At 31.9% G+C, this 23,456-nt stretch overlaps 1 protein-coding gene across 10 annotated transcripts in view; it reads left to right on the top strand.

Moving 5' to 3' along the window:
• Positions 1-23,456, top strand: part of LOC105341028 (uncharacterized) — a 78,473-nt gene that overhangs the window by 6,511 nt on the left and 48,506 nt on the right. For 4 of the 10 annotated variants that reach the window (XM_034446563.2, XM_066075280.1, XM_034446570.2 and 1 more), the window contains 23 exons: positions 123-695; positions 836-892; positions 975-1,541; positions 1,677-2,543; positions 2,635-3,150; positions 3,271-3,312; positions 3,535-3,718; positions 3,809-4,188; positions 5,303-5,341; positions 5,459-5,497; positions 6,747-6,830; positions 9,431-9,493; positions 9,627-10,199; positions 10,391-10,960; positions 11,250-11,291; positions 12,786-12,863; positions 13,533-14,099; positions 16,818-17,426; positions 18,119-18,190; positions 19,635-20,201; positions 20,883-21,488; positions 21,577-21,627; positions 21,718-22,308. In XM_034446563.2, coding sequence (XP_034302454.2) covers positions 123-695; positions 836-892; positions 975-1,541; positions 1,677-2,543; positions 2,635-3,150; positions 3,271-3,312; positions 3,535-3,718; positions 3,809-4,188; positions 5,303-5,341; positions 5,459-5,497; positions 6,747-6,830; positions 9,431-9,493; positions 9,627-10,199; positions 10,391-10,960; positions 11,250-11,291; positions 12,786-12,863; positions 13,533-14,099; positions 16,818-17,426; positions 18,119-18,190; positions 19,635-20,201; positions 20,883-21,488; positions 21,577-21,627; positions 21,718-22,308 — 7,737 coding nt within the window. The remainder of the gene's footprint in view (positions 1-122; positions 696-835; positions 893-974; positions 1,542-1,676; positions 2,544-2,634; positions 3,151-3,270; positions 3,313-3,534; positions 3,719-3,808; positions 4,189-5,302; positions 5,342-5,458; positions 5,498-6,746; positions 6,831-9,430; positions 9,494-9,626; positions 10,200-10,390; positions 10,961-11,249; positions 11,292-12,785; positions 12,864-13,532; positions 14,100-16,817; positions 17,427-18,118; positions 18,191-19,634; positions 20,202-20,882; positions 21,489-21,576; positions 21,628-21,717; positions 22,309-23,456) is intronic. The other 6 variants (XM_034446579.2, XM_034446575.2, XM_034446574.2 and 3 more) reach the window with 4 other exon arrangements.

Genomic DNA, 23,456 nt, shown 5'->3' with positions numbered 1-23,456 from the left:
AATGTTCTAGTAATATATGGTAAGTTCAAAGCTGTAGTTACAACATCAATTTCTGACATATTTGAAACTTAAAATGACGATAACATTAACATACTTAATTTTTAAATAATACTACTTTTTAGAACCTTGGATCGCACCTACCCTTAACCTAGCAATATTGTTCCAGTCACATGGAAAAACAAATCCAAAAGATTTTTATAAACGCTTATTACCTTTTATTGGTAATCTTATTCAATACCCAGATCTTTCAAAACATAGAACGGATGTTGCTTTATTCAACTATGGCAAAACTGTGAATTTCTTGAAACAATTTAAAGGAAGTGAAAGCTTAAATGAAACCAAAAGTATTTTACTTGGGTTGTCGAAGACATTGCGAAGTAAATCAGCAATTTTATGCAAGGCATTGGACGAAGCCCTGACTTCCTTCCAAAAACTGGGCAATGTCGCTGTAGTAAGTAATCAAATCGTCATTATTACGGATACTCAAACAACGGACAATTGTACAGGAGTTATTGATAAACTGCAGAGTTCAGACGTTGATGTCCAAGCGATCCAGGTCAAAGCTTCTGAAGACAATGAATTAAAATTGATCACAGATCCAAAAGAAGGTGGATTTCTGTTGAGTGTGAAATCATATGAAGATCTGAACGCACAATCACAGATTCTGGATGCTGTTGCACAGAATATTATTCACAGTAAGTAACAAATTTATAGACACTGATTTACTGCTATTAAAATTTTGGATGTGGAAAATAATATATATATATATATATATATATATATATATATATATATATATATATATATATATATATTCATTTTGAACTGCTTTCAGACATTGATACCAAAACACTCCGTTCAAAAACATTAAGAACAAATGATGGAGAAAAAGGTGAGATATGTCAAATTTTGCTTTTTAAACAGTACGCATCACATTGTATTTTGATTGATAACATATATTCATATTATTCCAGGAAGACCAGCAAAGATAGTAATTCTCTTACATGCATCAACAAATGTGAGTAAAAGGAATTTCAAAAAGCAGTTTCTCAAGTACGTTCTCAAACTCGTGAAGAAAGCAAAAATTGGTGTGAATGATGTTCGTGTAAGTTTAATAGCTTATGGCGATAAACCTTATGTTGTGTTTAATTTTAACGATCATTTGGATAAAAAGACTCTTCTTAGAGCAATAAAGAAAACTCCGAAAAAACTACGTTTTGATTCTGCCGATTTAGGAAAAGGTATTGCGTCAGCACGATTGATATTTGACAATGACAAATTGTTACAAGGCGAACAGATATTAATTATTGTCACAGACGTAAATCCTACAGGTGACCATTCAGTTCTGCAATCAGAAGTTAGTACGGCCAAACATGAAGGGATTCAAATAAGTGTTGTTTCTGTCGCCATTGGAAATACAACTATTTTAAAAAATGTTGCAAGTAGACCAACCTCGAAACATTTTTATAACGTTAAAACATATACAGACTTACAGATATACAAAAAGAGTGGGAAGCCTGTAATTCGAAACAATCCATTTTGTAAGTATTTCATTTGTCCGATTGTGACTTATATGCATTTGGTATATAATTTTAAAAAAATCTACTATAGCTATTGAACCAACTGTATATTTAACTAACAAACAGTTTTAAATTATGTATGTTTATGTTTTATAGTACGGAAGAAAAAACAAAGAAAGCCAAAACCACCAGTTTCCACAACATCAACTATGACGCCTTGGCCCACCGCAGATAAATTTTTAGCGACTACAATTGGTGTTAAGCATACATTAGAATTGAAATCAACCCCAAAAATAAAAATAAAGACACCCTTTCAAATGAATCAAACTAATGAAATAGGAACACTAGACATTTCTTCTCGACCCAATTTCTCCGATTCTTCTCAAGTAAATCAACTAATTACAAGCACAATTTCTACTGAGTATCAGTGGATAACCGACAAAAGTACAATAAAACAAACGATTGACGACTTGGAAAAGGATAAAAGTACAATACCTTACGACGTTTATTACACGGAAAGCTATGGAGACAAAACACAAACATCAAACAATATAAGTGTCAACACAACAGAAATTAACGAGACGACAGTTCATCCCAACATCACAGTACCAGAAGATCACACCACTGCACAACTAAAAACATCAACACTGCCCACAAATTGGAACATCATTACAAGGAGAGACCAGTTTAACACGGACAGGTTTAGTAATACCACACGCGATCCCACAAATAATAGAATTGACGAAGATGGATATCAAAAGGGCGACTTTTCCACTACATACGCTTCAACTTCAAACGGTTATGGAACATACGAACACTTGAGTGGGGGCAAGAAAGTTGTTAAAAATTTCACTGAAGGCCTTAGTATATCTCCAACGATAGGGTCTAATGTTGGTATTTTCAATAAATATACACCTACAAATGGAAATATTAATTCAAACAATAAAACCGACTGGTTTGAAAGTACTCTTACTCCGCCGGAAAACGATTCGAGTAAAGGTGAAAATGTTATGGAGCGAGCAGGTGAGTTGGAGAGACACAATACTATTTACCCAATTTTTATTGAATACAACAACCCTATACATTTTGATTGTCGTATTGTAATAATTTTCAGCTTGTTTTTTCTTTGATGCTGCTTTAACAATACCAACCGGCGCTGACCATCGAAATTCGAAAGTATCTTTTCATAACCTCACTGAAACCTTAATTGCATCGATTGAACAAACTGTTAAAGATGGAAACATTTGCGAATCCATTCAAACAGTTGTAAACGCGATGAAATTAACTCCACAAGTGAAAAATGAGTTAAATATTTCGGAATTTAAGAATGAAGACGAAAAACTATTGTTTATATTGTTTGTTGATTACTTTTGTAATCTTCAAACATCAATATTAAACTTTTCCGCAAAACTGGACGCGAGTTTTACCAAAACGATCCGTGACGCCTACGGACAAGAAACACCGGGAAGCGAACTGGTATCTCGTAAATTGCCAGGAATGGTAGTGAATGGTGAAAACCTGAGGTCGATTCAAAAGCATCTTCAACTCTTGAAAAACCTTCCAAATCTTAGCAGTAATCAATTCTTGCAGAACACGAGCAATTTTTTGGTCTTACCATATCGTTGCAAAGGTTCGCATACTTTGTGTACTAATGCCACTTACACTTTTACAACACGTTAGGTACTAACCACTAAAATGTGTTTTATGTATTTAATCGATGCGTTTCATTGTTTATAAACTTTTTTTTTAGGTCTTTTGAAATTAAAAGCTCAAAACAGAGATCTCTTACGGAGTAAGTATTTTTGAGCTATTGCGATTGCAGATTCAAAATATATACATTAGAATTAAAATAACATTTTTAAAAATGTAATTGTTTATCTTTGTATTTACAATCTTATGCAAACTGGATTTCTGTTCGATCTTTTAAATTGTAAGGAGACATTTAAAAGTTCTTGTATGAATTTAAATTTTATTTCAAAAATTTTCAATAACATGTTTTCGGTTTGTTGTACAGATGGCCAAAAAGCGCAAATTGTGTTTGCGTTCCACGTTTCATCGTCGATACTTGAGAGCGAAGCAGCCTTGCTCAAACAATTCTATACTGACATACTTCACAAAGGAGATATTGAAAGCGGAGGTCTTAAGGTAGCAATAATAGGATATGGGGATGTAGCAACCACATATGCCGATTTTTCCAGGTACTTTATACAGATAAAATATTATTATGCATTCAATACATCTTTAAAAATCATATAAAACCGTTATTATTAGTGTTTATGTTTTTGTAGACCTTTGTCAAGGAGGGATCTCATTTCTACTTTTGACTATGCAATTGACAAAGAAAAAATCTCCGTCGGAAACCGTAATGTCAATGCTGCGTCTGTTTTTGATGAAGTAGCAAGAATATTACCAGCTGGAAACGATACCCCCAAAGCGTTGATATTTTTCACTGATCAACAATCTACTGACATCGCAAATCTTGCAGCTAATGTTATGAAGAAGAAATTGGAAGATGAACAGCTTGTTGAAATATTCAGTGTTGCTGTGGGCACAAATTCAAAAGACGAGCCCGCAGCTTTAGCATCAACTCCAGATAATGTATTCAGCGTTTCAGAATACTCAAGTTTACCGAGAATCAGTGAAGCATTTGTCCAAAGACTTGGAATATGTAAGTTTTCTATTTACCTCAGAGAGTATTTCGTAGGGGTAATTTTGTGCTTTTCTTTCCAACGTCTTCGGCGCGAAAATACTTTTGATGCATTTGAATGTCTCATATGTTCTCTATAGGTATATGTAAGCTGGATTGGGATATGGTTAAACATCATCACTGTGTTTATAAAGATATTCCATTAAATATGACAAACCTTACACGGCGACAAGAACCTTGATGGACAGTGCAAGCATTTATAACAAAATAATGAAAAAGAGCATGGCATATATGCCAGACTGATTTCACCAAGCGGATTTTTGAGTATAGGTACCTTCAGATTCTTTCCACACTATAATTTTTCCACAAACCAAAATTTAATATTTAATTGTGGATTAATTTTATAACGGTTACTATGACGTACAAACACTCAACTGTTTACCAAGCGTGAAACGTCTTTACATAGGTAACACGTTTAGATAATGATGATGAAACTACTAGAGTATGAATTAAGTTTCAGACAATGAAAGTGCATTCCCACAAACCAAAATGATGACATAAAGTGGAGATGCTCTCGGACTTATGATAATAAATTGCCTTAGCATGTCAGTGAATGTTAATTTCGCAGTTCCGAAAAGTTACATAATTACGTAATGCTTACGTAGACAATGCATACACATGTCGTTACTGTTGTATCCGCCAATCTAAGGTTCTTGTTAAGTGTGAAATTGTGTCTTTGCCTTTGTAGACATTTGGATCTTTTGTCACATCCTTTTAATGTTTTGAAATTATAAAGAATAAAAAGTATTGAATGTAATAACTCAAGACATCTGCTAAAATTATTGTGAAATAACTATAAATTGCAACGTTGCGTTTCTACAATATTCTGATGTGTACTCACCAAAATATTGTCCTGTAATGAAACATGTGGACAAGAAATCAATTGGGTTCATTAACTAATAGTTGCTTCAGATTTTGCATAAAACCATGCAAGTAAAAGATTAAAATATATCTAAAAAGTGTAAAACGATTAGTTTTTATTGAAAGGTATAATTTTTTCTATTTATTGACAAGTGGTTTTGTTTTAATATTCAATAATTGATATTTAATATTCATTTCTTTCTTACTAATGTAGTTCGGTCATTGACAGAAGAATCTATTCCTGATTTAAAAGGTTTGATTTGTCTAATTATTTTTGCTGGTAGATAAAAAAAAACTTGTTTGATTTTAACAAAGTTTTTATTGGAAGAAGTATCTTATTTCAACTAAATTTAAGCTCATTTTCGTTTAGATGCAATGATTTCGACAACACCTCCGCAACAGAAATATGGTATGTCTTTGAAAAGTGTTTGTTATTTTGCATTCTCAGTATTAGCGCGATAACAACAAATGGCTGCACACCGCACACGCGATAATCTTATTTTGTGATTATAGAACAGCTTAAGATTGAAAGAAAATTAACGAAATTTCTAAAATCTACATTTAAAAGTTTGCAAACACAAACATCATTAAATCTGTACTTTTTTCCATCGAAAATAGTTGTTCTATAACCACATATTTTTAAAGTGTTTGTACGTTTGATCTGCTGTTCTATCTTATTTGTGTATTTGCACTTTTTGTTTATGACCAAATTTTGCACTTTCTGTCAAATAGTTTATGACCAAAGATTGCAATCATGTTATTATTGTTTTATTAATCTCACTTTTTTACATTGATTGTAAACCAACTTAGTACATGTATATTAAGAATTGGAGATTCTAAATGTGTTGATACATCTTCATTTATCGTATTGATTATATTGGTTTACATAACAGTGTTGAAATTAAGTATCTATAAAAAGTCTTTAATAAGTTTGAATATATTATTATACTTATATTTCACACTTTCTTGTAATGAAAAGAAAGGTTGGTTTACATTCTGTCACAGTCTTGTCTTTGTGTGAACGAGGAAGTGATTATGGCATTCACTAACTTAATGCTTGAATTTCATTTCGTACGGTAAGTAAACTTACTGTTTCATTTTGGGGGTAAAACTGTAAACTAATTTCTATTTGCAAACAAGAATTCTTCGTCAGGTTCCCGAATATAGATTTGCTGTGTAAATGTCCTTTTCAGGTTTTGAACTTGTTTAAGTTAATTTTTATAGGCTTTGACGAAAATAACTCTCTGCAAACCAGTTAAACATCAAAACATCGCAAAATGAATTTTGTCACCGCAAATAGAATTTTGTTTACAATTCTATTGATGTGTTAAAATCTGATAAAATCGATAAAATATAGTTTTTTGTTTTTTGTTTTTTTTAAATGATAGATAGAATCATTAAAGATTAATGATGTATTTCGATCTGTGTCCTTAATTAATATGATATTATCAGAAAAGGTAACAATAACATCTAATGATGTCATGAAAAACGTACATATTTATATCAATAATAACAAATCTTTAACGGCATTGCTATGATAATTTTCGTATTTCAATAGAATCTTTTTAATACAGCCCATTTCTTTTAATGAATCTGGAAAGATTTTCTTCCAAGGGGAAGTAATGAAGCGCAATGATTATAAGAATGACTTGTTTCAGTTTTAACCATACCGCCACCTCCTCCTCCTCCACCACCCACCTACCTCTCTTCTACTGGAGTGCATGCCAAGCCCGATATCAGTGGTGATACATTCATGTTTGAATAAATTTATTTCTAAAACATAAATAAGCAATTAAAAGGTTTTTTTAGTTAAAGAATGTGAATAATAATGGAAATAGAAAACTTATGCTAACTGACCAACCATCTCTTTGATGCAAAAGTGTTATTTGTATATTTCAAGAATGGTTCTAAAAAATTTTCTACAAAACGCACTTTAAAAGTTGCATTGAAATATAAACAAATGCAGTATTATATTTGCTAGTTTGTTCTAGGTAAAACCCACAAGCTTATGATTACCTAAATCCGCTATCTATTGCAAAATGTATAGTTACCGTATCAAATTTTCAGCAAAATATCACACAATCTGATATTGGTTTAGGATTGTCATCTGAATTTTCAAATTAAGAAAAATATTGTGCAAAGAATTTGAATATTTGATGAATATTTTTCGTATGTACATTTCCAATAACTATATGACAGTACCAAATGTACAATGAAAAACAAAGAGATTAAATGAAGGGATACTTAAATTTCAAAAGGATTTGAAAAATTAATAAATTGTGTCAATACAATTATTTATAAATTTAGACAAAACAATATTTACAACAATTTTCATTTTTTGCATAGAGTGTAAAACTTTAATGACAATGCAATGTATAAAACGATAATCATTTGCACCATGGTAATTGCATGGGTTATCACAACTAACATTGAATATGTAAGGGACATCGAAATCTTTAGTTCAAGCTTATTTTCAGCTTGCACTGCGGAAGTTGATGTAGTCATCATCATGGACGCGTTGACGGGTGTTGGCCTTAAACTTGTTAAAACTTTTGTTAAATCTTTTTTAAACTCGCTGATATGCACTAAGGAGATATCCGAGTTGGCTTACTGACACTTTGTACACATCTAACATTCGCATTCCATTTAAACACATTAAAAACAAAGCAAAACAAACTGCAATCGTTAAGTATCGTTAAGGGGGATGAGTGGCCATCTTTTACATTTGAGGAAAAGAAAGTAAACATTTCTTGAACTGGCTTATTTCTGCCCGAAACTGACCAAAATTGTTGCTAAAAGATATAAAAGCACTGAATGCGAGATTCCACATGTTGTTTAGTATGCAAATTATGCATACAAGAACAGGACAATGCCTTTTTAATTTTAACAGCTGTCGAACTGCGCATCTACTGACTTATTTTGAAGGTTTAAAAACCAGAAACAAATATAAAGGGGATTCACGGGAGTCCTCTCTACAACCATTTGTTGAAAAAAAGGTTGAATTCTGCACATAAATGTAAAAACTTTGCCTAGAAATAGGGCACCCAATTTTTATCAATCGGCAGGTGATCTATTTTTAGAACAAGAAATTCAAGAGTTTACTTAAAACCTCCGCGTCTATGGAGGCACATTGACGTTATATTTTCATCGATGAAAATAAATGTCAATTCAAACCAATCTGTGACAGACACCTCTATACCGTTTCCAATTGCTCTGTTTAGTTCTTTGAGTATAAATTAAGTTATATTCTTTTAGAAGTAGAATAGGGGTCCACAGAATTAATTGCCTTAAAAAATAAACATATATTGTTCTGTGAAAATATAGCTCTATTGTACCGCCATAGACACAGACAAAATTTTCTTGTGCAAAATTTATGGTTTTTTAGACTAATTTTAAGAATATGGTACCCTCTTTTGATACAAAGTAACAACTTAAATAGGCAAGCATTGACCTTTTCTCAACAAATGGTTGTAGAGTGGACAATAATGACTCCCTTTCATATTTTTTCATATTTTTAAATCTTAAATTTAAGTCTGTAGCTGCGCGGTTCAAATTGATTTTAAAATGCATTGTTCTGCCCTGGTATGCGTAATTTGCATTTGAAACAACATGTTAAACGTCATACTTATTGCTTTTGTATCTTTAGACGACAGTTTTAGCGCGTTTTGGACCGAAACAAACCAGTTTAAAAAATGTTTACATTTTCCTTCTCAAATAAAATCTCAAATGATGGCTGCACATCCCCCTTTTATTGTTTAACAGTTTCAATACTGCTGAAGCTGATAAAGCACTGCACGATACTATATATATTATTCACAGATATTGAAACATTGCTATGTAAGTACTGATGGTGTTTCTATTGTCATGAGCATTATTTGAAGCTGGATTAGGAAAACAGAAAAGCATTTCAAATAATTATAATAGAACAACTTTGTACACCAATCTAATTTCAATGCTTTTTCTGAATTTTGACGCGATAAAAAGACTTGAAGAGAGAGAGTTCTTAAAGCTATGTTTCAAGTACATGATAAAGACTTAATCCTTTCGGACTATACATTTTGCAATATTATAAAAAAAAGATAATAGCAATGTGAGTAGAATAGTTAGTTTGATTTTTTATTATGCTCGATTTTATGTTTGCGTGATTACAACTATTAATATTTTTGCAAGTCGTTTTATTTTTGACACGGGCTCATCGAAAAGGTTTATACAGAAAACAAATTCAACATTTAAAAAGATTTATTAAAGAAATTCTAGATCTAAATCTCAGTATATTGAAATTGCATGATGAAATCTTATTTACAGTACGCAGAAAAATAGTGAATTATGATATATTTTTTAGACATTGAAAACCCAACTACTCTTATTCCAACAACCTTTGCATCAACGGCATATTCACTCCCAGGTTTGTTTCATGTTTATTTCTTCAAGCATGCAAGTTTAATCGTTTTTAACATTTTGGTTTGTGCTGTGATAAATGTAACACTCGGTCCCTTTAGGTATTCTCCTTGTTTAGATAAGAAAACTTACTCTTTTAGTGTGCTTTGACCATGCCGACGTTGTCTTTGCTTTGGATTCGTCTATCAGTATCCAGTCGACAGGTTTTCGGAAGATGCTTAATTTCTGCAAACAATTTCTAGATAAACTTAGTATTGACAATGGTGCTGTACGAGTTGGGATAGTAACTTTCAGTTCCAGATACACAATTGAATTTAATCTGAATAAATATTCTTCTGTAAGAAGCCTACAACAAGCTATTGATGGAATGCAATGGAGTCCTAGCTTTACAAAAAACACTGCTGAAGGAATTAAAGCGATGCACAAGTACATGTTTACATCTGTTAATGGTGATCGACCAAAAGCGTCAAATATAGCTATAATTATTACAAAAGGTCCTTCTGTTGATTCTCAAAGAACGTTGCAAGAAGCGATGACAGCAAAAAGTAAAGGCATTCATATATATGCTGTTGGGATAGGTTTAGATGAAGATTTGCAATCAGAGGTTAACTCTATTGCCTCAGAGCCATTCAGAAAATATTCATTTTTCATTTCATCATTTGATCAACTTGATGGCTTGGATGATGAAATTGTAGCATCAGCTGATTGTCCAGGTACATGTTTTTTTTGTTTCGTTTATGTTTTGTTTTTCTTTCTTTGGCATGTGTTTGTCATATTGTTTTAACATGTTGACATTTAACACGTAGTCAAACATTATTTAATTTAGTGCTTATTGCTTACACGAAAGATTTTTATAAATTGTTTGTGACTTTTTTGAATTTGTAATTTTTTTTTACTGTTTTAGAAAATATCTTTAGTGACAACTATGACGTTGTATTTTTGTTGGATTCGTTTGGTGTCACAAGGAGCGTTTTTGAAGACATGAAAACATTTGTTTATCAGATATTTGATTATTTCAACATAAACTATGGACAATACAAAGTTGGTCTTGCACAATATACTCAAGGCGATGATATAACTGCTGAATGGCATCTCAATAGTTACAAAACTAAGCAAGACATATTAAGCGCTGCCTTCGCTGTTAACTTTAAACAGAGATCTGGAAAGAGAGAAATAGGAAAAGGAATCGATTACATCAGGACGAATATGTTTAAAACAGAAAATGGGGATCGCATTTTTGGAAGAGATCTTATAATATTACTAACGGGAATGGAAAAGAGTGAAGACGTATATCAATCCTATCTGGCAGCTGAAAGAGCAGAGGATGCAAAAATAAATCTATATACAGTTGGTTTTTACTTGAATGACACGGAAGAATTGCGCCAAATCAGTACGTGGCCGCTGAGAAGTTACAACTATTTAGTCCAAAATTACGAAGATGTTGGTGTTTTGCCCGCTGCATTATTTAATTCTAGTAAGTATGTTTTGGTATATAGTTTATTTGACTTTTAAAAGCATCAATACTGAATAATGTAGGGCACTGTAATAAATGTTTGAAAAAATGAAACATTTATATATATCAACGTATGCTGATACAGTTCTCGTATTTTTAAGATACTTAATTTTCGTTGCTTTTCAACTTTAGTGAATGTGTTTATTATATACTTTTTCACCATAAGTTTTTACTTAAAATGACTCCAATTAATAAGTTGATGAACTGTTTAATTGTCTGGAAAATATCATATAATCTAATTTTTAATCAGTTCAGGAAGACATTGAACCTCGCCGTCAAAGACCACGACCAAGTAAGAAATTTATCTATCTATCTATCTATCTATCTATCTATCTATCTATCTATCTATCTATCTATCTATCTATCTATCTATCTATCTATCTATCTATCTAAGAAAAATCAAAGTGATCGATGCTTTATGTAAAAAGTTAAAATCTTACTTGGAAACAAGGAAAGAATGCACAGCTTTGTTAAGGCTTACTATATGAAATATCAACGGATTTGAACGTTAAAAAAAACTATGCATCTATTATTACAAAATTTTTATGTAAAGTTATTTTATGATGATATAAATTTGATGAGATATAAAACAGCATAGTAAATGCTACTTTGTATGACACTTATTTTGGTCCTCTGATTTCACAGTCACGTGAAATGTGTTGATAATTCTTCAGAATGGAGGTTGTAAACAAATTTCAAAATCGCAAGGGTATACCCTTATTTAAATTAGAAATTAACACGATAATTGAATTCTACTTATCTAATAGATTCTGAATAGTGCTGCTGCTTCGTATAAAGTGCATCTTTTATTAGAATAAATATCTAAGAAAGGAGCTCCGGTTGAAATTTATATGACCTTGGCTTAATATTTTTTTGTAAAAAGCGAATTTGGATAGGCTTCCCGATGTCAAACACATTTTGAACTTGCACATTAAACACTCTAGAAAAGAAATAATACACACGCTGAAAATAATTACATACTTGATCAAAACAAACATAGTGAACGGGATTTAATGGTATAATTGTATTAAGATTATGCTCCGTTCAATTATAAAATGCATTTTCCTATGTTAAAAAAATATTGATCCGCCTTGCAAAATTTACAGAATGACGTCACATCGACAAAAGCTTTGAAATCAGTCAGTTGTTTATATTTAACGTTAACTACAAAGTTGCACGCAGAGGTAATCTTTAATGTAGTTTAATGTGTTCGTACCCATAACAATCGGGAATTATTTCATTATTGAGCATTTTTGATTGATGGCTTGTTGTTTTGTGTGATGTCATAGTTAACATTTCCTGTTCTTTCTGGCCGGCACGACCACAAAGTAGACCTTAAAAGTGCTGCGTGGGCAGTTCCTTTTTTCAAATGACACAATACATGTTTATCATTTCAATATATAGAAATCACGTTTTATTTTGTATTGGATTTATGATATGATTTATTAATCATATCTTATTTAAATTGGATCAAAGCTGTATTACAAATTTTAAAGACACATTTAAGATATTAAAGAAATTTTTACATGAAGAATCAAACACAATGGACATTTTATATTGAATTGTTACTGGATCATATTTTGAAAAGAATAAAGAGATTTATCATAATTTATTGTCTTGTTATTTTACAACAAATATTTAATGATACTTTGAAAAAAGGTTTTCATGTTATATCGCAAAACCACAATAGCAAAGAAAAATATTTAAACTATTCAAATGAGATGAGCAAGAGATGGTATCTCAAATGGACCTCTTATGATGGCATATGTATTTCTGTTTTTAATAGCTGCTGACACTGTAGAACCATCAGCATCTCCACCAAAAGAAGCAGCCACTTACACACAATTTCCTACGACAGCATTAAGTATGGTTATCCACACTAAAGAAGAAAAACACGCTAAAATAATAATGATTGTAACGTCAATGAATCTCTTTTTATTTATTTTAATATAAGTTTATTATACTTGGAGATGAGTAGCCTGTTTAATAGAGTTTTAATTGAAACAGGAACAGTTTGAATTGAATTGTATTTAAGCGATAAATCATTTTTTCTATTGCAATATTAAAATGGAATTTTAAAAATGTTTTTTACGAAACATGTTACGAAACATTCTTGAAGTACTCATTTTCATGTCTTAAATGTGAAGTAAGCGATTAAAACAAGTGTTTGGGATGTTGATTTAGCTGAACGACGGCATACACAATGAACATAGAAATAAGGAATACACAGATCATTACTATGTATTGAATAGTACAATACAATTAAGCCAGCGCTACACCTGTAAGAAAAACATATATTAAAAACACAATGTGGTGTATATTACACACCCCTTTCTTACAAATTCTATGAAAAAATGAGCATTATATAAGGTAAATGCGGCAATGCATTTTGATTCATTTCTGACGGGTAAATAAAATTACATGCGGACTAGTAAAGTTAACAAGTACTAGTCCGGCTGGACTTATGCAAAATATGTAAGTGTCGAACCCTGTTAACATGACAAATTATTTAACAATCTGGTTTTATTTATAGACCAGTGCTTTTCAAAAGTGGATTTGGTGTTTGTATTGGATTCTTCAACAAGTGTAGGAAATGAAAACTACGACAAAATGAAAAGCTTCGTGACGAAGTTCCTTCACTCTGCAAACATTGACAATGGAGATGTTAGGGTAGGCCTTTTATCCTACAGCACGCAAGTCACAGTCGAATTCAAACTGAACTCATATACAACAAAAACTGATGTGTTCAATGCTGTAAATGCAATACCATGGAGATACGGAAGTACGAATACTGCTGATGGCCTCCAAACAATGCATGAAGAGTTGTTTAATGAAGCTAATGGTGACAGACCTGGAGTCCCAAATATCTGCATCATTATGACTGACGGTGTATCCAATATCAACTACCAAAGAACCATTCCCGAAGCCGAGATAGCGAGAGCAAAGGGTATTCATATTTATGCTGTTGGAATTGCCCTAAAAGACTTAGAGGAAGTGAACGGAATAGCTAGCAAACCTGAGAGTACAAACGTATTTGCTGTTAACACCTTTGATGAATTAGAAGGTCTTGATGAAAAAATCTTTGAATCAACATGTCCAGGTAAAGGATTATACTATATTATCAAAGAATAAAGTCAATAATTGACGCTGTATGATCCATTTATTTTAACGCATATGCTGTTTTGACTACTTTACTAGTTCTAGCAAAACTTTAAACTGTACAGCTGTCAATGAGTTCGATGTTTTAAAAAAATAATCGGGCAAACATGGAGTATGGAAACTACATCCAAGCATATCTAAAATATAGAAAATTTACAGAGAAATTAATTTTTAATGCACAACAAAAAGAAACCGCATAATCATTAATGACCATAGACATTGTAGTTATTAATAAAACATTCTAAGGTATAGAATCAAAGAAAACTTATATATAAGGTAGGAGGACTTTTAGGCCGAAAATTTTTAGGTCCTTAATTGATAAGATGTTTAGTCACCAAGATGTTTAGGCCTGAAGATCTTTAGGCACCAACAAACATTTTTTTTATATTCTCACATATTAGAGGTCTTTTATCATTTATCAAAACTTTTTTCTGAATGGCATATATATATATATATATATATATATATATATATATATATATATATATATATATATATATAAACGAATAAGTCCTTGGTATAGGTAACGATATAGAAAAAGGTTTTCAGTAGACGATAACACAATAATCCATTTCTTTCAAATTTAATCCAGAGCGCTTTCGCCTGATCGGCTCTTCAGTGAATTTCAAATAATTTGAAATCCACTGAAGAGCCGATCAGGCGAAAGCGCTCTGGATTAAATTTGAAAGAAATGGATTATTGTGTAATCGTCTACTGAAAACCTTTATATATATATATATATATATATATATATATATATATATATATATATATATATATATATATATTTATTTTACAGGGCTACTATAATATATATATATTCTTCAGTACAAAAGAAATAAATTACATGGGTTAAAACAAAGAAAACAAAATCCAGCACTACTGTTTAAACTACTAAAGAAACTGTAAAAAGAACAACTGCATTATAAATTTTTAGTTCACATTCTTAAAGAAGGTGTTGACAAAGTTTGTTCAACCTTAATAAAAAAAATCATTTTATCTTAAGGAAGTCAGATATATTAAAAAACGATCTTTTCAGACCGAAATCAGCCGCATGAAAAAAATAATTTTCCACAATTACAGAGATCATATGGAATTGTAGCCCTCTCTAGTAAACATCAGATATAAAAATCGGAGAGGGCTACATCATTTCAGCTTTGTTTCTACTATCGTTGTATTAATGACATTATATATTTTTCATAGAAAAACGACCGCATATGCATAGGTAAATCGAATATCAAATAGGTAGTTATTTGTCCACTTTAAAGTGACATGGTTATATTAAATAAGAACATTTTAGAAATCCTTATTTAGTGTAGATTCAAATTAGTCATCGATACCCATTAATCAATAGTAGCCCTGATGGGGGAGAGAAGTTTAGCGAAGGAATATTATACAATTTTTTAATGCTTGAACAGTCAATAGACCAGAATATTTTTCCCGAGGTGCAGGGAACAGCTCAGTATGATCTATTGCCCGAGGCCACAACGGCCGAGGGCAATAGATCATACTGAGCTTTCCCTGCACCAAGGGAAAAAATTCTGGTCTATTGACTGATCAAGCATTAAATAATTGTTTTATTAACTAATTCCTTTTTTAGCTTTCCGGGTTTACAATTTGCATATTGCAGATGGTTTTCGTGCCATTATGCAATATTCTAAGATTTTTTTTTCATCTTTTACATGCACCAAACCTGTTGCATGCGTTACAACATTTCAATTTAATATTAGTTTACACAAAGAAGGAGGAGTCTTCAACCCATTAGATTTTAAATAGTCTTTTACCTTACATGAGGCTTTAAAACTGTTGATTATTTGATACTGCATTTTGATAACATTGAATTTGGTTTCACCAAGTACTAAAAATAGCGTCCATGTAAAGGAATATACATTCCCTGAGAAAGGATGTAACATAATAACATACACGCGTTCTGATATACGTTGCCGGTCCAATAGATCACAGTCTATTGACTGGCGGTCCAATAGATCGCAGTCTATTGACCGACGGCCTAATAGATCGCAGTCTATTGACCGGCAGTTCAAAATAGACGCAAATATTTAATTTGTAATAAAACAACAAAATCCCTTTGATTAGGTAATAAATCGAAAACATGTTATGAAATGTTTCTCGGACGAAAATTTATAGTTTACAATAATACTATGCAAGCATCTTTTTATGCATATAGTTGTATATTCAATTTCTTTTAAACTGTTTTATCACTTTCCCTTTATCTACTTTAGAGTCAGACTTGAAAAATTGAAAAAGGGGTAAAACTCACTTAAAGATAATTTTTTAGCTGATAATTGTTGGCCATGGAATTCTTGTTTTGTAAAGAAAGATGTGATTTTAAGCCCAATTTTTCAAAAAGACAGTGGCATATACAAATATAATTTGGATTTTAGGAGATTTTTTTTTTCAAAAATTGCAAGTGCAAGTATATACAGAAACTTTCTTGATATTTTGATAGCAACTACAACTATAACGCTCAAGCGAGATTCTGGATATGATAATGTTATCATGATGGATTTAAATGTTGCTCCAGAAACATCTGAGTCTTTGAAAAAGTACACCGTTGCATCGGTTTCAGAGCTATACAAAAATATAACTAGTAAATTTAATTGATGAAAAAAATACATGTAATCTCGTATTTACATTTTAGCTACAACAACAACTACAACAACTACAACAACTACAACCACGACGCCTCTGCGCGACTCTGGATATGATGTTGTTATTATGATGGATTCAAATGTTGCTCCAGAAACATTTGATTCCATGAAAAAGTACACAAAGTCACTCGTGAACAAGTTTAGCATTGACGATAAGGAATACCGGGTAGGACTCATGCAATATGGATCTTCTAATAACAAACAATGGGATTTGAACAGATACGATGACAAATATGATGTCTTGTTGGCAGTTGATAGAGTTCCTTTCAGAAGAGACACTTCATCCGATGCAGCAAGTGCCATCCGAATGGTCAGACGAAGAATGTTCAACGACAGAAACGGAGATCGAAACTTTGCAAGGAATCTTATATTCCTTATGACTGCCAATGAGCGAAGTGATGACATATATGCCACCTGGAACGAAGCAGAGGAGGCTGAAAAAGAAAATATAAATCTTTATACTGTTGGGTTTGATTTAGATGATACAACAGAAATAGACGAAACATCAACTCATCCACTTAGAATTTATCGTCATCTCATCAATACTAGAGAAGGCGACCGCCCTATCGATGAATCAACGAGTAACATTCTTGGACTTAGTAAGATTTTACTTAAATGCAATCATTATCAGTTTATCAGTGATATGTTGTGATCAAAATATTGAATTATGGTCAAGATTTTGTCATGAGAGTAAATTTGGGGTAACAAAAAGAGAGGATGTTAATTCCTTCACGATGATTGATGACATTACCTTTACTAAATAAGATTTTGCAAGCGAAGTAAAAGGAGAGCCGGAAAAAGATAAAATTTCAGTACAGTATAAAAAACTTCAGTTAGAAATATCAAATCTTTTATATCCGACGAAAAGGATATTTTAGTAAAATATCTATATATTGTGTTGAGTAAAATTGAACTCCATTTGTTTTGAAATTATGATCATAGTTTCCAAATGCATTTACAGCATTTAAAACTTGCTTTGCTTGAATTTGTCAAAACTGCTGGGTCTTTTTTACTATAACGTCTCAACCACGCAGTTGTATATCACAAATAGTTCAGACATAGCTTTAAAACCAATTGATCTCTTTGAAAAAATTTAAGGTTAGATTATCTGACAAGCATTTCACTCGTGATTTTTTAAAAAATAAGTCAGACAGTATGGTGAAAAGATATACCAAATCAATTATGAAGCAACATGGAACTAGCACCAAAGATCTAATTTACTAAAACTTCACTTTGATAAAAGACAAAAGCATGTTTTTCTTAATTCTAACTCAAATTTCTCTTTTGACAGTTGACGAAGATATAGAGCCTCCGAGATCTCGACCAAAGCCTACAACTACACCAATTCCAACGACTGTCTTAAGTATGATCTGAATAAAATAAAAATTAGAATATATCATAAATATTTCCACATACTACAATTCTTCATCCTGTTTCACTATTTGCTAGTAAAAGTTTAATTCAATCGTTGATCTATAATCAGAAATATATAAACAAAGCGCGTAAGTTTGAAAATTGAAAAAAAAATATGTAGATTGTGTCAGATTAAGAGACATGCAATGTCTATGCAAATTATTGTTTATGCTTCATGTATTTTATTTACACAACCGAATTTTTCTCCAGTAACTTAATTATCCATACACTATTTTGACCATTTCATTTTCTACTTTTTATCTTTGTTTATCAAAAATTAATTATAAAGTTTTCTGACAATTAGTGAACCTTCAGGAGGAAAAAATGTATATTCATGATCTCGTTTTACGAAACATTTTGAGAAAACTTTTAATATAATAATGTCTCCTTTAAATTTTTTCCTCTTCGTTTGAGTATTTAAGTATCGAGAACATGGTAATTAAACGCATTCATGGTTATCATACGCAAGGAGCCCCTGTAATATTATATAAATAGTGCCTGTTTGGGAGGGTAACAGTTGAAATTGACACCCCGAGAAAACCATTGTCAACCGACGCGAAGCGGAGGTTGACAATGGTTTTCGAGGGGTGTCAATTTCAACTGTTATCCTCCCAAACAGGCACTATTTATTTTGTTATACTGAATGTCTTAATTTTAAGAAAATTTTACTGCTTTTATATAGGAATAACGTGAATTTTACAGCGAGAACCGTACGCGCATAATTTTCGCGCATGTAACATTTTTTAATGTTACCCGTTGCTAAGTGCGTTGCTAACGCTGAGGGTAATAGAAAATATTATTAACTGCGTCTTAACCAATCAGATTTCAGTATTTAACATGAAAGTATAACAATATGAAATATTTGTTCCTGATATCAGGAGTTAAGGGTAAATCTTTCTTGTCATATAATGATTATTTATTTCTTAATTAGTTTTCAAATTTTAATAGTAATTCTAACCATCTTTAGAGCAAAATAAGGGCATGATTGGATGCTTTTATTAGAATTGTTAAATGTTTTATTCAGAAAAACAAGAGTTCCGTTGCTACGACAGGGCTTCATTTGACATACAATTTAATTGCATTGGTTCATAAAAAATATTTAACACTAGAAACTGTAGCCACTACCGACATTGGTATTTTTTCTACTTAATGGTAAAAAATGTCAACCTTATGGTGTGACTTACAGTTAAATTTAAATAGATGCTTGTTATGTAAGTAAGTAAAAGTTAAATCCCATGCAGCTTAAGCTTAAGTTGTATCTATAAACCAAGCACTTGATCAACTTATTCCTCAAATGATATTGTGGAATTATTTCTTAACCAGATTTAACATTTTAAAGGAATCAATTAAACATGTTTTAAATTAAAACTACGGTTACCTTGTTTTTATTACAGACCAATGTTTTGCTCAGGTGGACATAGTATTTGTGTTGGATTCGTCCACAAGCGTTGGAAATGATAACTATGACAAAATGAAAAGCTTTGTGACAAAGTTCCTTCATGGTGCCAACATTGACAGTGGAGATGTTCGAGTAGGTCTCCTGTCCTACAGCACTAAAGTCACGGTTGAATTCAAACTCAACTCTTATAGAACCAAGGCAGACGTGTTCAATGCTGTAAATACAATACCATGGAGATACGGAAGTACAAATACTGCCGATGGTCTCCAGACAATGCATGAAGAGTTGTTTAATGAAGCTAACGGTGACAGACCTGGAGTCCCAAATATCTGCATCATTATGACAGACGGTGTATCCAATATCAACTACCGAAGAACAATTCCCGAGGCTGATGTAGCGAAAGAAAAGGGTATCCATATATATGCCGTTGGAATCGGCCTCAAAGACTTAAAGGAGGTGAATGGAATAGCCAGCGAACCTGCAAGTACAAATGTTTTTGCAGTAAACACATTTGATGAACTGGAAGGTCTTGATGAAAAAATCTTTGCAGCGACTTGTTCAGGTAAATTTATATATATATATATATATATATATATATATATATATATATATATATATATATATATATATATATATATATATATATATATTTTCACCAGAAAAGCTTTTAATCTACATTATGTTGCAACTCATGTGTTTCTTCCACTTTTCTTTACATTATTTAAAACAGTCCGTCGTAAAACAATATTGTAACATTCGTTGCTGTTGTTTCTTTAAATAATAAGTTGATATATGATTAATTTACAACTAAAAAACATTAACATTTAAAAAAAAATATCAATGTGTTTTAAGATGTGTATGTAAAATGAAATCGATGCTCTGTTGCATTGTCAAAAGTAATTCTTTTTAATTTTCTTAATCTTTCAAAGACTTCTGTCAAATAGTATATGTTTACAAAATTACATATATCCCAGTCTTTACAAAATATTGTATTGATAATTTGTTTCGGGAAATGGTATGATAATATCATTATTTAACAAATATTATTTCAACATTTATTCGTGCACATTTAAAAATCATAGAATTAGTACATGAATAGTTTACCTATAAACTTCTGGTAAAATAATACTAAACTTTTGTTCCCGCTGTCGAGTTATCAATCTAAGAAGCCAATTATACAAACATACACCTTAAAGCACATATTTGTGTCCTGTATTTCTAACTTTGTTTTCTTTTTAAAAAGTAACGACAACGTTACCGATTACAACAACATTGCCAACTACAACAACTACTAAACAACGTGATTCTGGTTATGATGTCATCTTCATGCTCGATTCGTCTGTACCTGAGGAACGCGTTTTCAATCAAATGAAAGACTTTGCAGCCAATGTTGCTGAGGGGCTCAGCATCGATGACAAGGAATATCAAATTGGTCTCATGCGATACAGTAGTAATGCCGATGAGATTGCGCAACTGAACAAACTACCAATGAAAAATGACGTTGTACGAGAAATTAAACAAATAGCATACAGGCCAGGTGAGAGCAATCTCGCTGACGCCATTAATGACGTACGACAGAATATGTTTTCTGACAGAAATGGTGATAGAGACTTTGCTAGGAATCTCATTGTATTATTTACCGGAGTGGATCAAAGCGCAAACCCTTATGAAGCTTTCAGAGCTGCTGAAAAAGCGGAAAGGGATCAAATCAACTTGTATACGGTTGGATTTTATCTAAACGACACGTTTGAAATCGACGAGGTATCCACGCATCCTTTGAGTACATACCGTTATCTTGTGAATAGGAATAGGGATATAAAAAACAGGCCAATGGATCTTGTAAAATCATGTGCGTATTGTTTTAAATTTTAAAGTAAGATATAAAGACATTATTGTTCTGTCAGAATGTTCCGACTTTATCTTCTATTTTTTCTTAGTTGATGACATTGTGAGACCAGAGAGAGGTCGACCATACCCAACAACAACTAGTAAGCATCGGTTTCAGAGCTATACAAATATATAACTAATAAATTGACAATTTAATTGATAAAAGAAGTAATCTCGTATTTACATTTTAGCTACAACAACAACTACAACCACGACGCCTCTGCGCGACTCTGGATATGATGTTGTTATTATGATGGATTCAAATGTTGCTCCAGAAACATTTGATTCCATGAAAAAGTACACAAAGTCACTCGTGAACAAGTTTAGCATTGACGATAAGGAATACCGGGTAGGACTCATGCAATATGGATCTTCTAATAACAAACAATGGGATTTGAACAGATACGATGACAAATATGATGTCTTGTCGGCAGTCGACAGAGTTCCTTTCAGAAGAGACACTTCGTCCGATGCAGCAAGTGCCATCCGAATGGTCAGACGAAGAATGTTCAACGACAGAAACGGAGATCGAGACTTTGCAAGGAATCTTATATTCCTTATGACTGCCAATGAGCGAAGTGATGACATATATGCCACCTGGAACGAAGCAGAGGAGGCTGAAAAAGAAAATATAAATCTATATACTGTTGGGTTTGATTTAGATGATACAACAGAAATAGACGAAACATCAACTCACCCACTTAGAATTTATCGTCATCTCATCAATACTAGAGAAGGCGACCGCCCCATCGATGAATCAACGAGTAACATCCTTAGTCTTAGTAAGATTTTACTTAAATGCAATCAATATCAATTTATCAGTGAGGTGTTCTGATCTAAATGATAAATCATGGTCATGATTCAGTAATGAGAGAACACTGTGGGCGAACAAAAATTGAGGATAATAATTCCTTCATGATGATTGATGACATTACCTTGACTAAATAAGATTTTTCGAGCGAAGTATAGGGAAAGTGGGGAAAGATATATTTTTACAGTGCAATGTAAGAAACTTCGGTTTGAAATATGAATTTTTTTTTTATCCGCCGAAAAATTGTATTTTAGTGTATTTAGCGGATTGCTTACGTCACAAAAGGATCCAAAATTTACCTGCTAGCATATTCAAACAATTAGTTGTAAAATCATACAAAGCAGTCAAATATGAATGATTTGAGAAAGCTTTTTATCTAGTTTATACAAAAATAAGTGATCAAGTGATAATAATTTAAAGACGCTATGCTATGTCATTATGTTTTATGAAGGGTTTCTTTCATACAATTATTACTTTTTTTGTCAATACGATGATTTACCTACCCTCAAAGTACAATACTTACCTTGCCGTATTTAGCTACCCTCAAATCACAATGTTCACCTAGCCGGTGACAAGACGAATATTGTACTGTAGCGTATTCATAGTATTGATTGCAAAACAGCAACATTTTTTTTATTATATGATCAGCAAAGAATTTATACAGACAAATAAGGCCCCGCTGAGAAACGCAATATTTCATTGCAAACTATAAATGAACAATTAAAAACCTATTCTGTAGATAGTTTTGTGGCATTTATTTCCGCTTTGCTTGAATGTCATTGGAGAAAAAAGTCTACACTGATATCATAAATTTCATTTCATTTGTGCATATCATGGTTACGTTCAAACTACATCACTTTATCAAGAAATGTATTACATGTTTGTGTTTCTATTAAAAGAATCAATTTTCATTACAAATCTTAAACATGCAAAAAATGATGGCACTTTGATGAGTTTAACTAAGTAATGAAAGTACATGTATATATAAAGAAATTTTTTGTTGAATATTTTAAAACTTTTAAGTTGTTTTTCAAATAGTCGGCCTAGTCCAGAAACATGTATTGGTCATTTTAGCTCAGCTGAGCTGAAAGCTCAAAGTGAGCTATTTTGATCTCATTT

This window comes from Magallana gigas, chromosome 2, assembly GCF_963853765.1.
Source record: "Magallana gigas chromosome 2, xbMagGiga1.1, whole genome shotgun sequence".
Classification (NCBI taxonomy): domain Eukaryota; kingdom Metazoa; phylum Mollusca; class Bivalvia; order Ostreida; family Ostreidae; genus Magallana; species Magallana gigas.
This window is presented reverse-complemented; position numbering and strand designations above follow the sequence as displayed.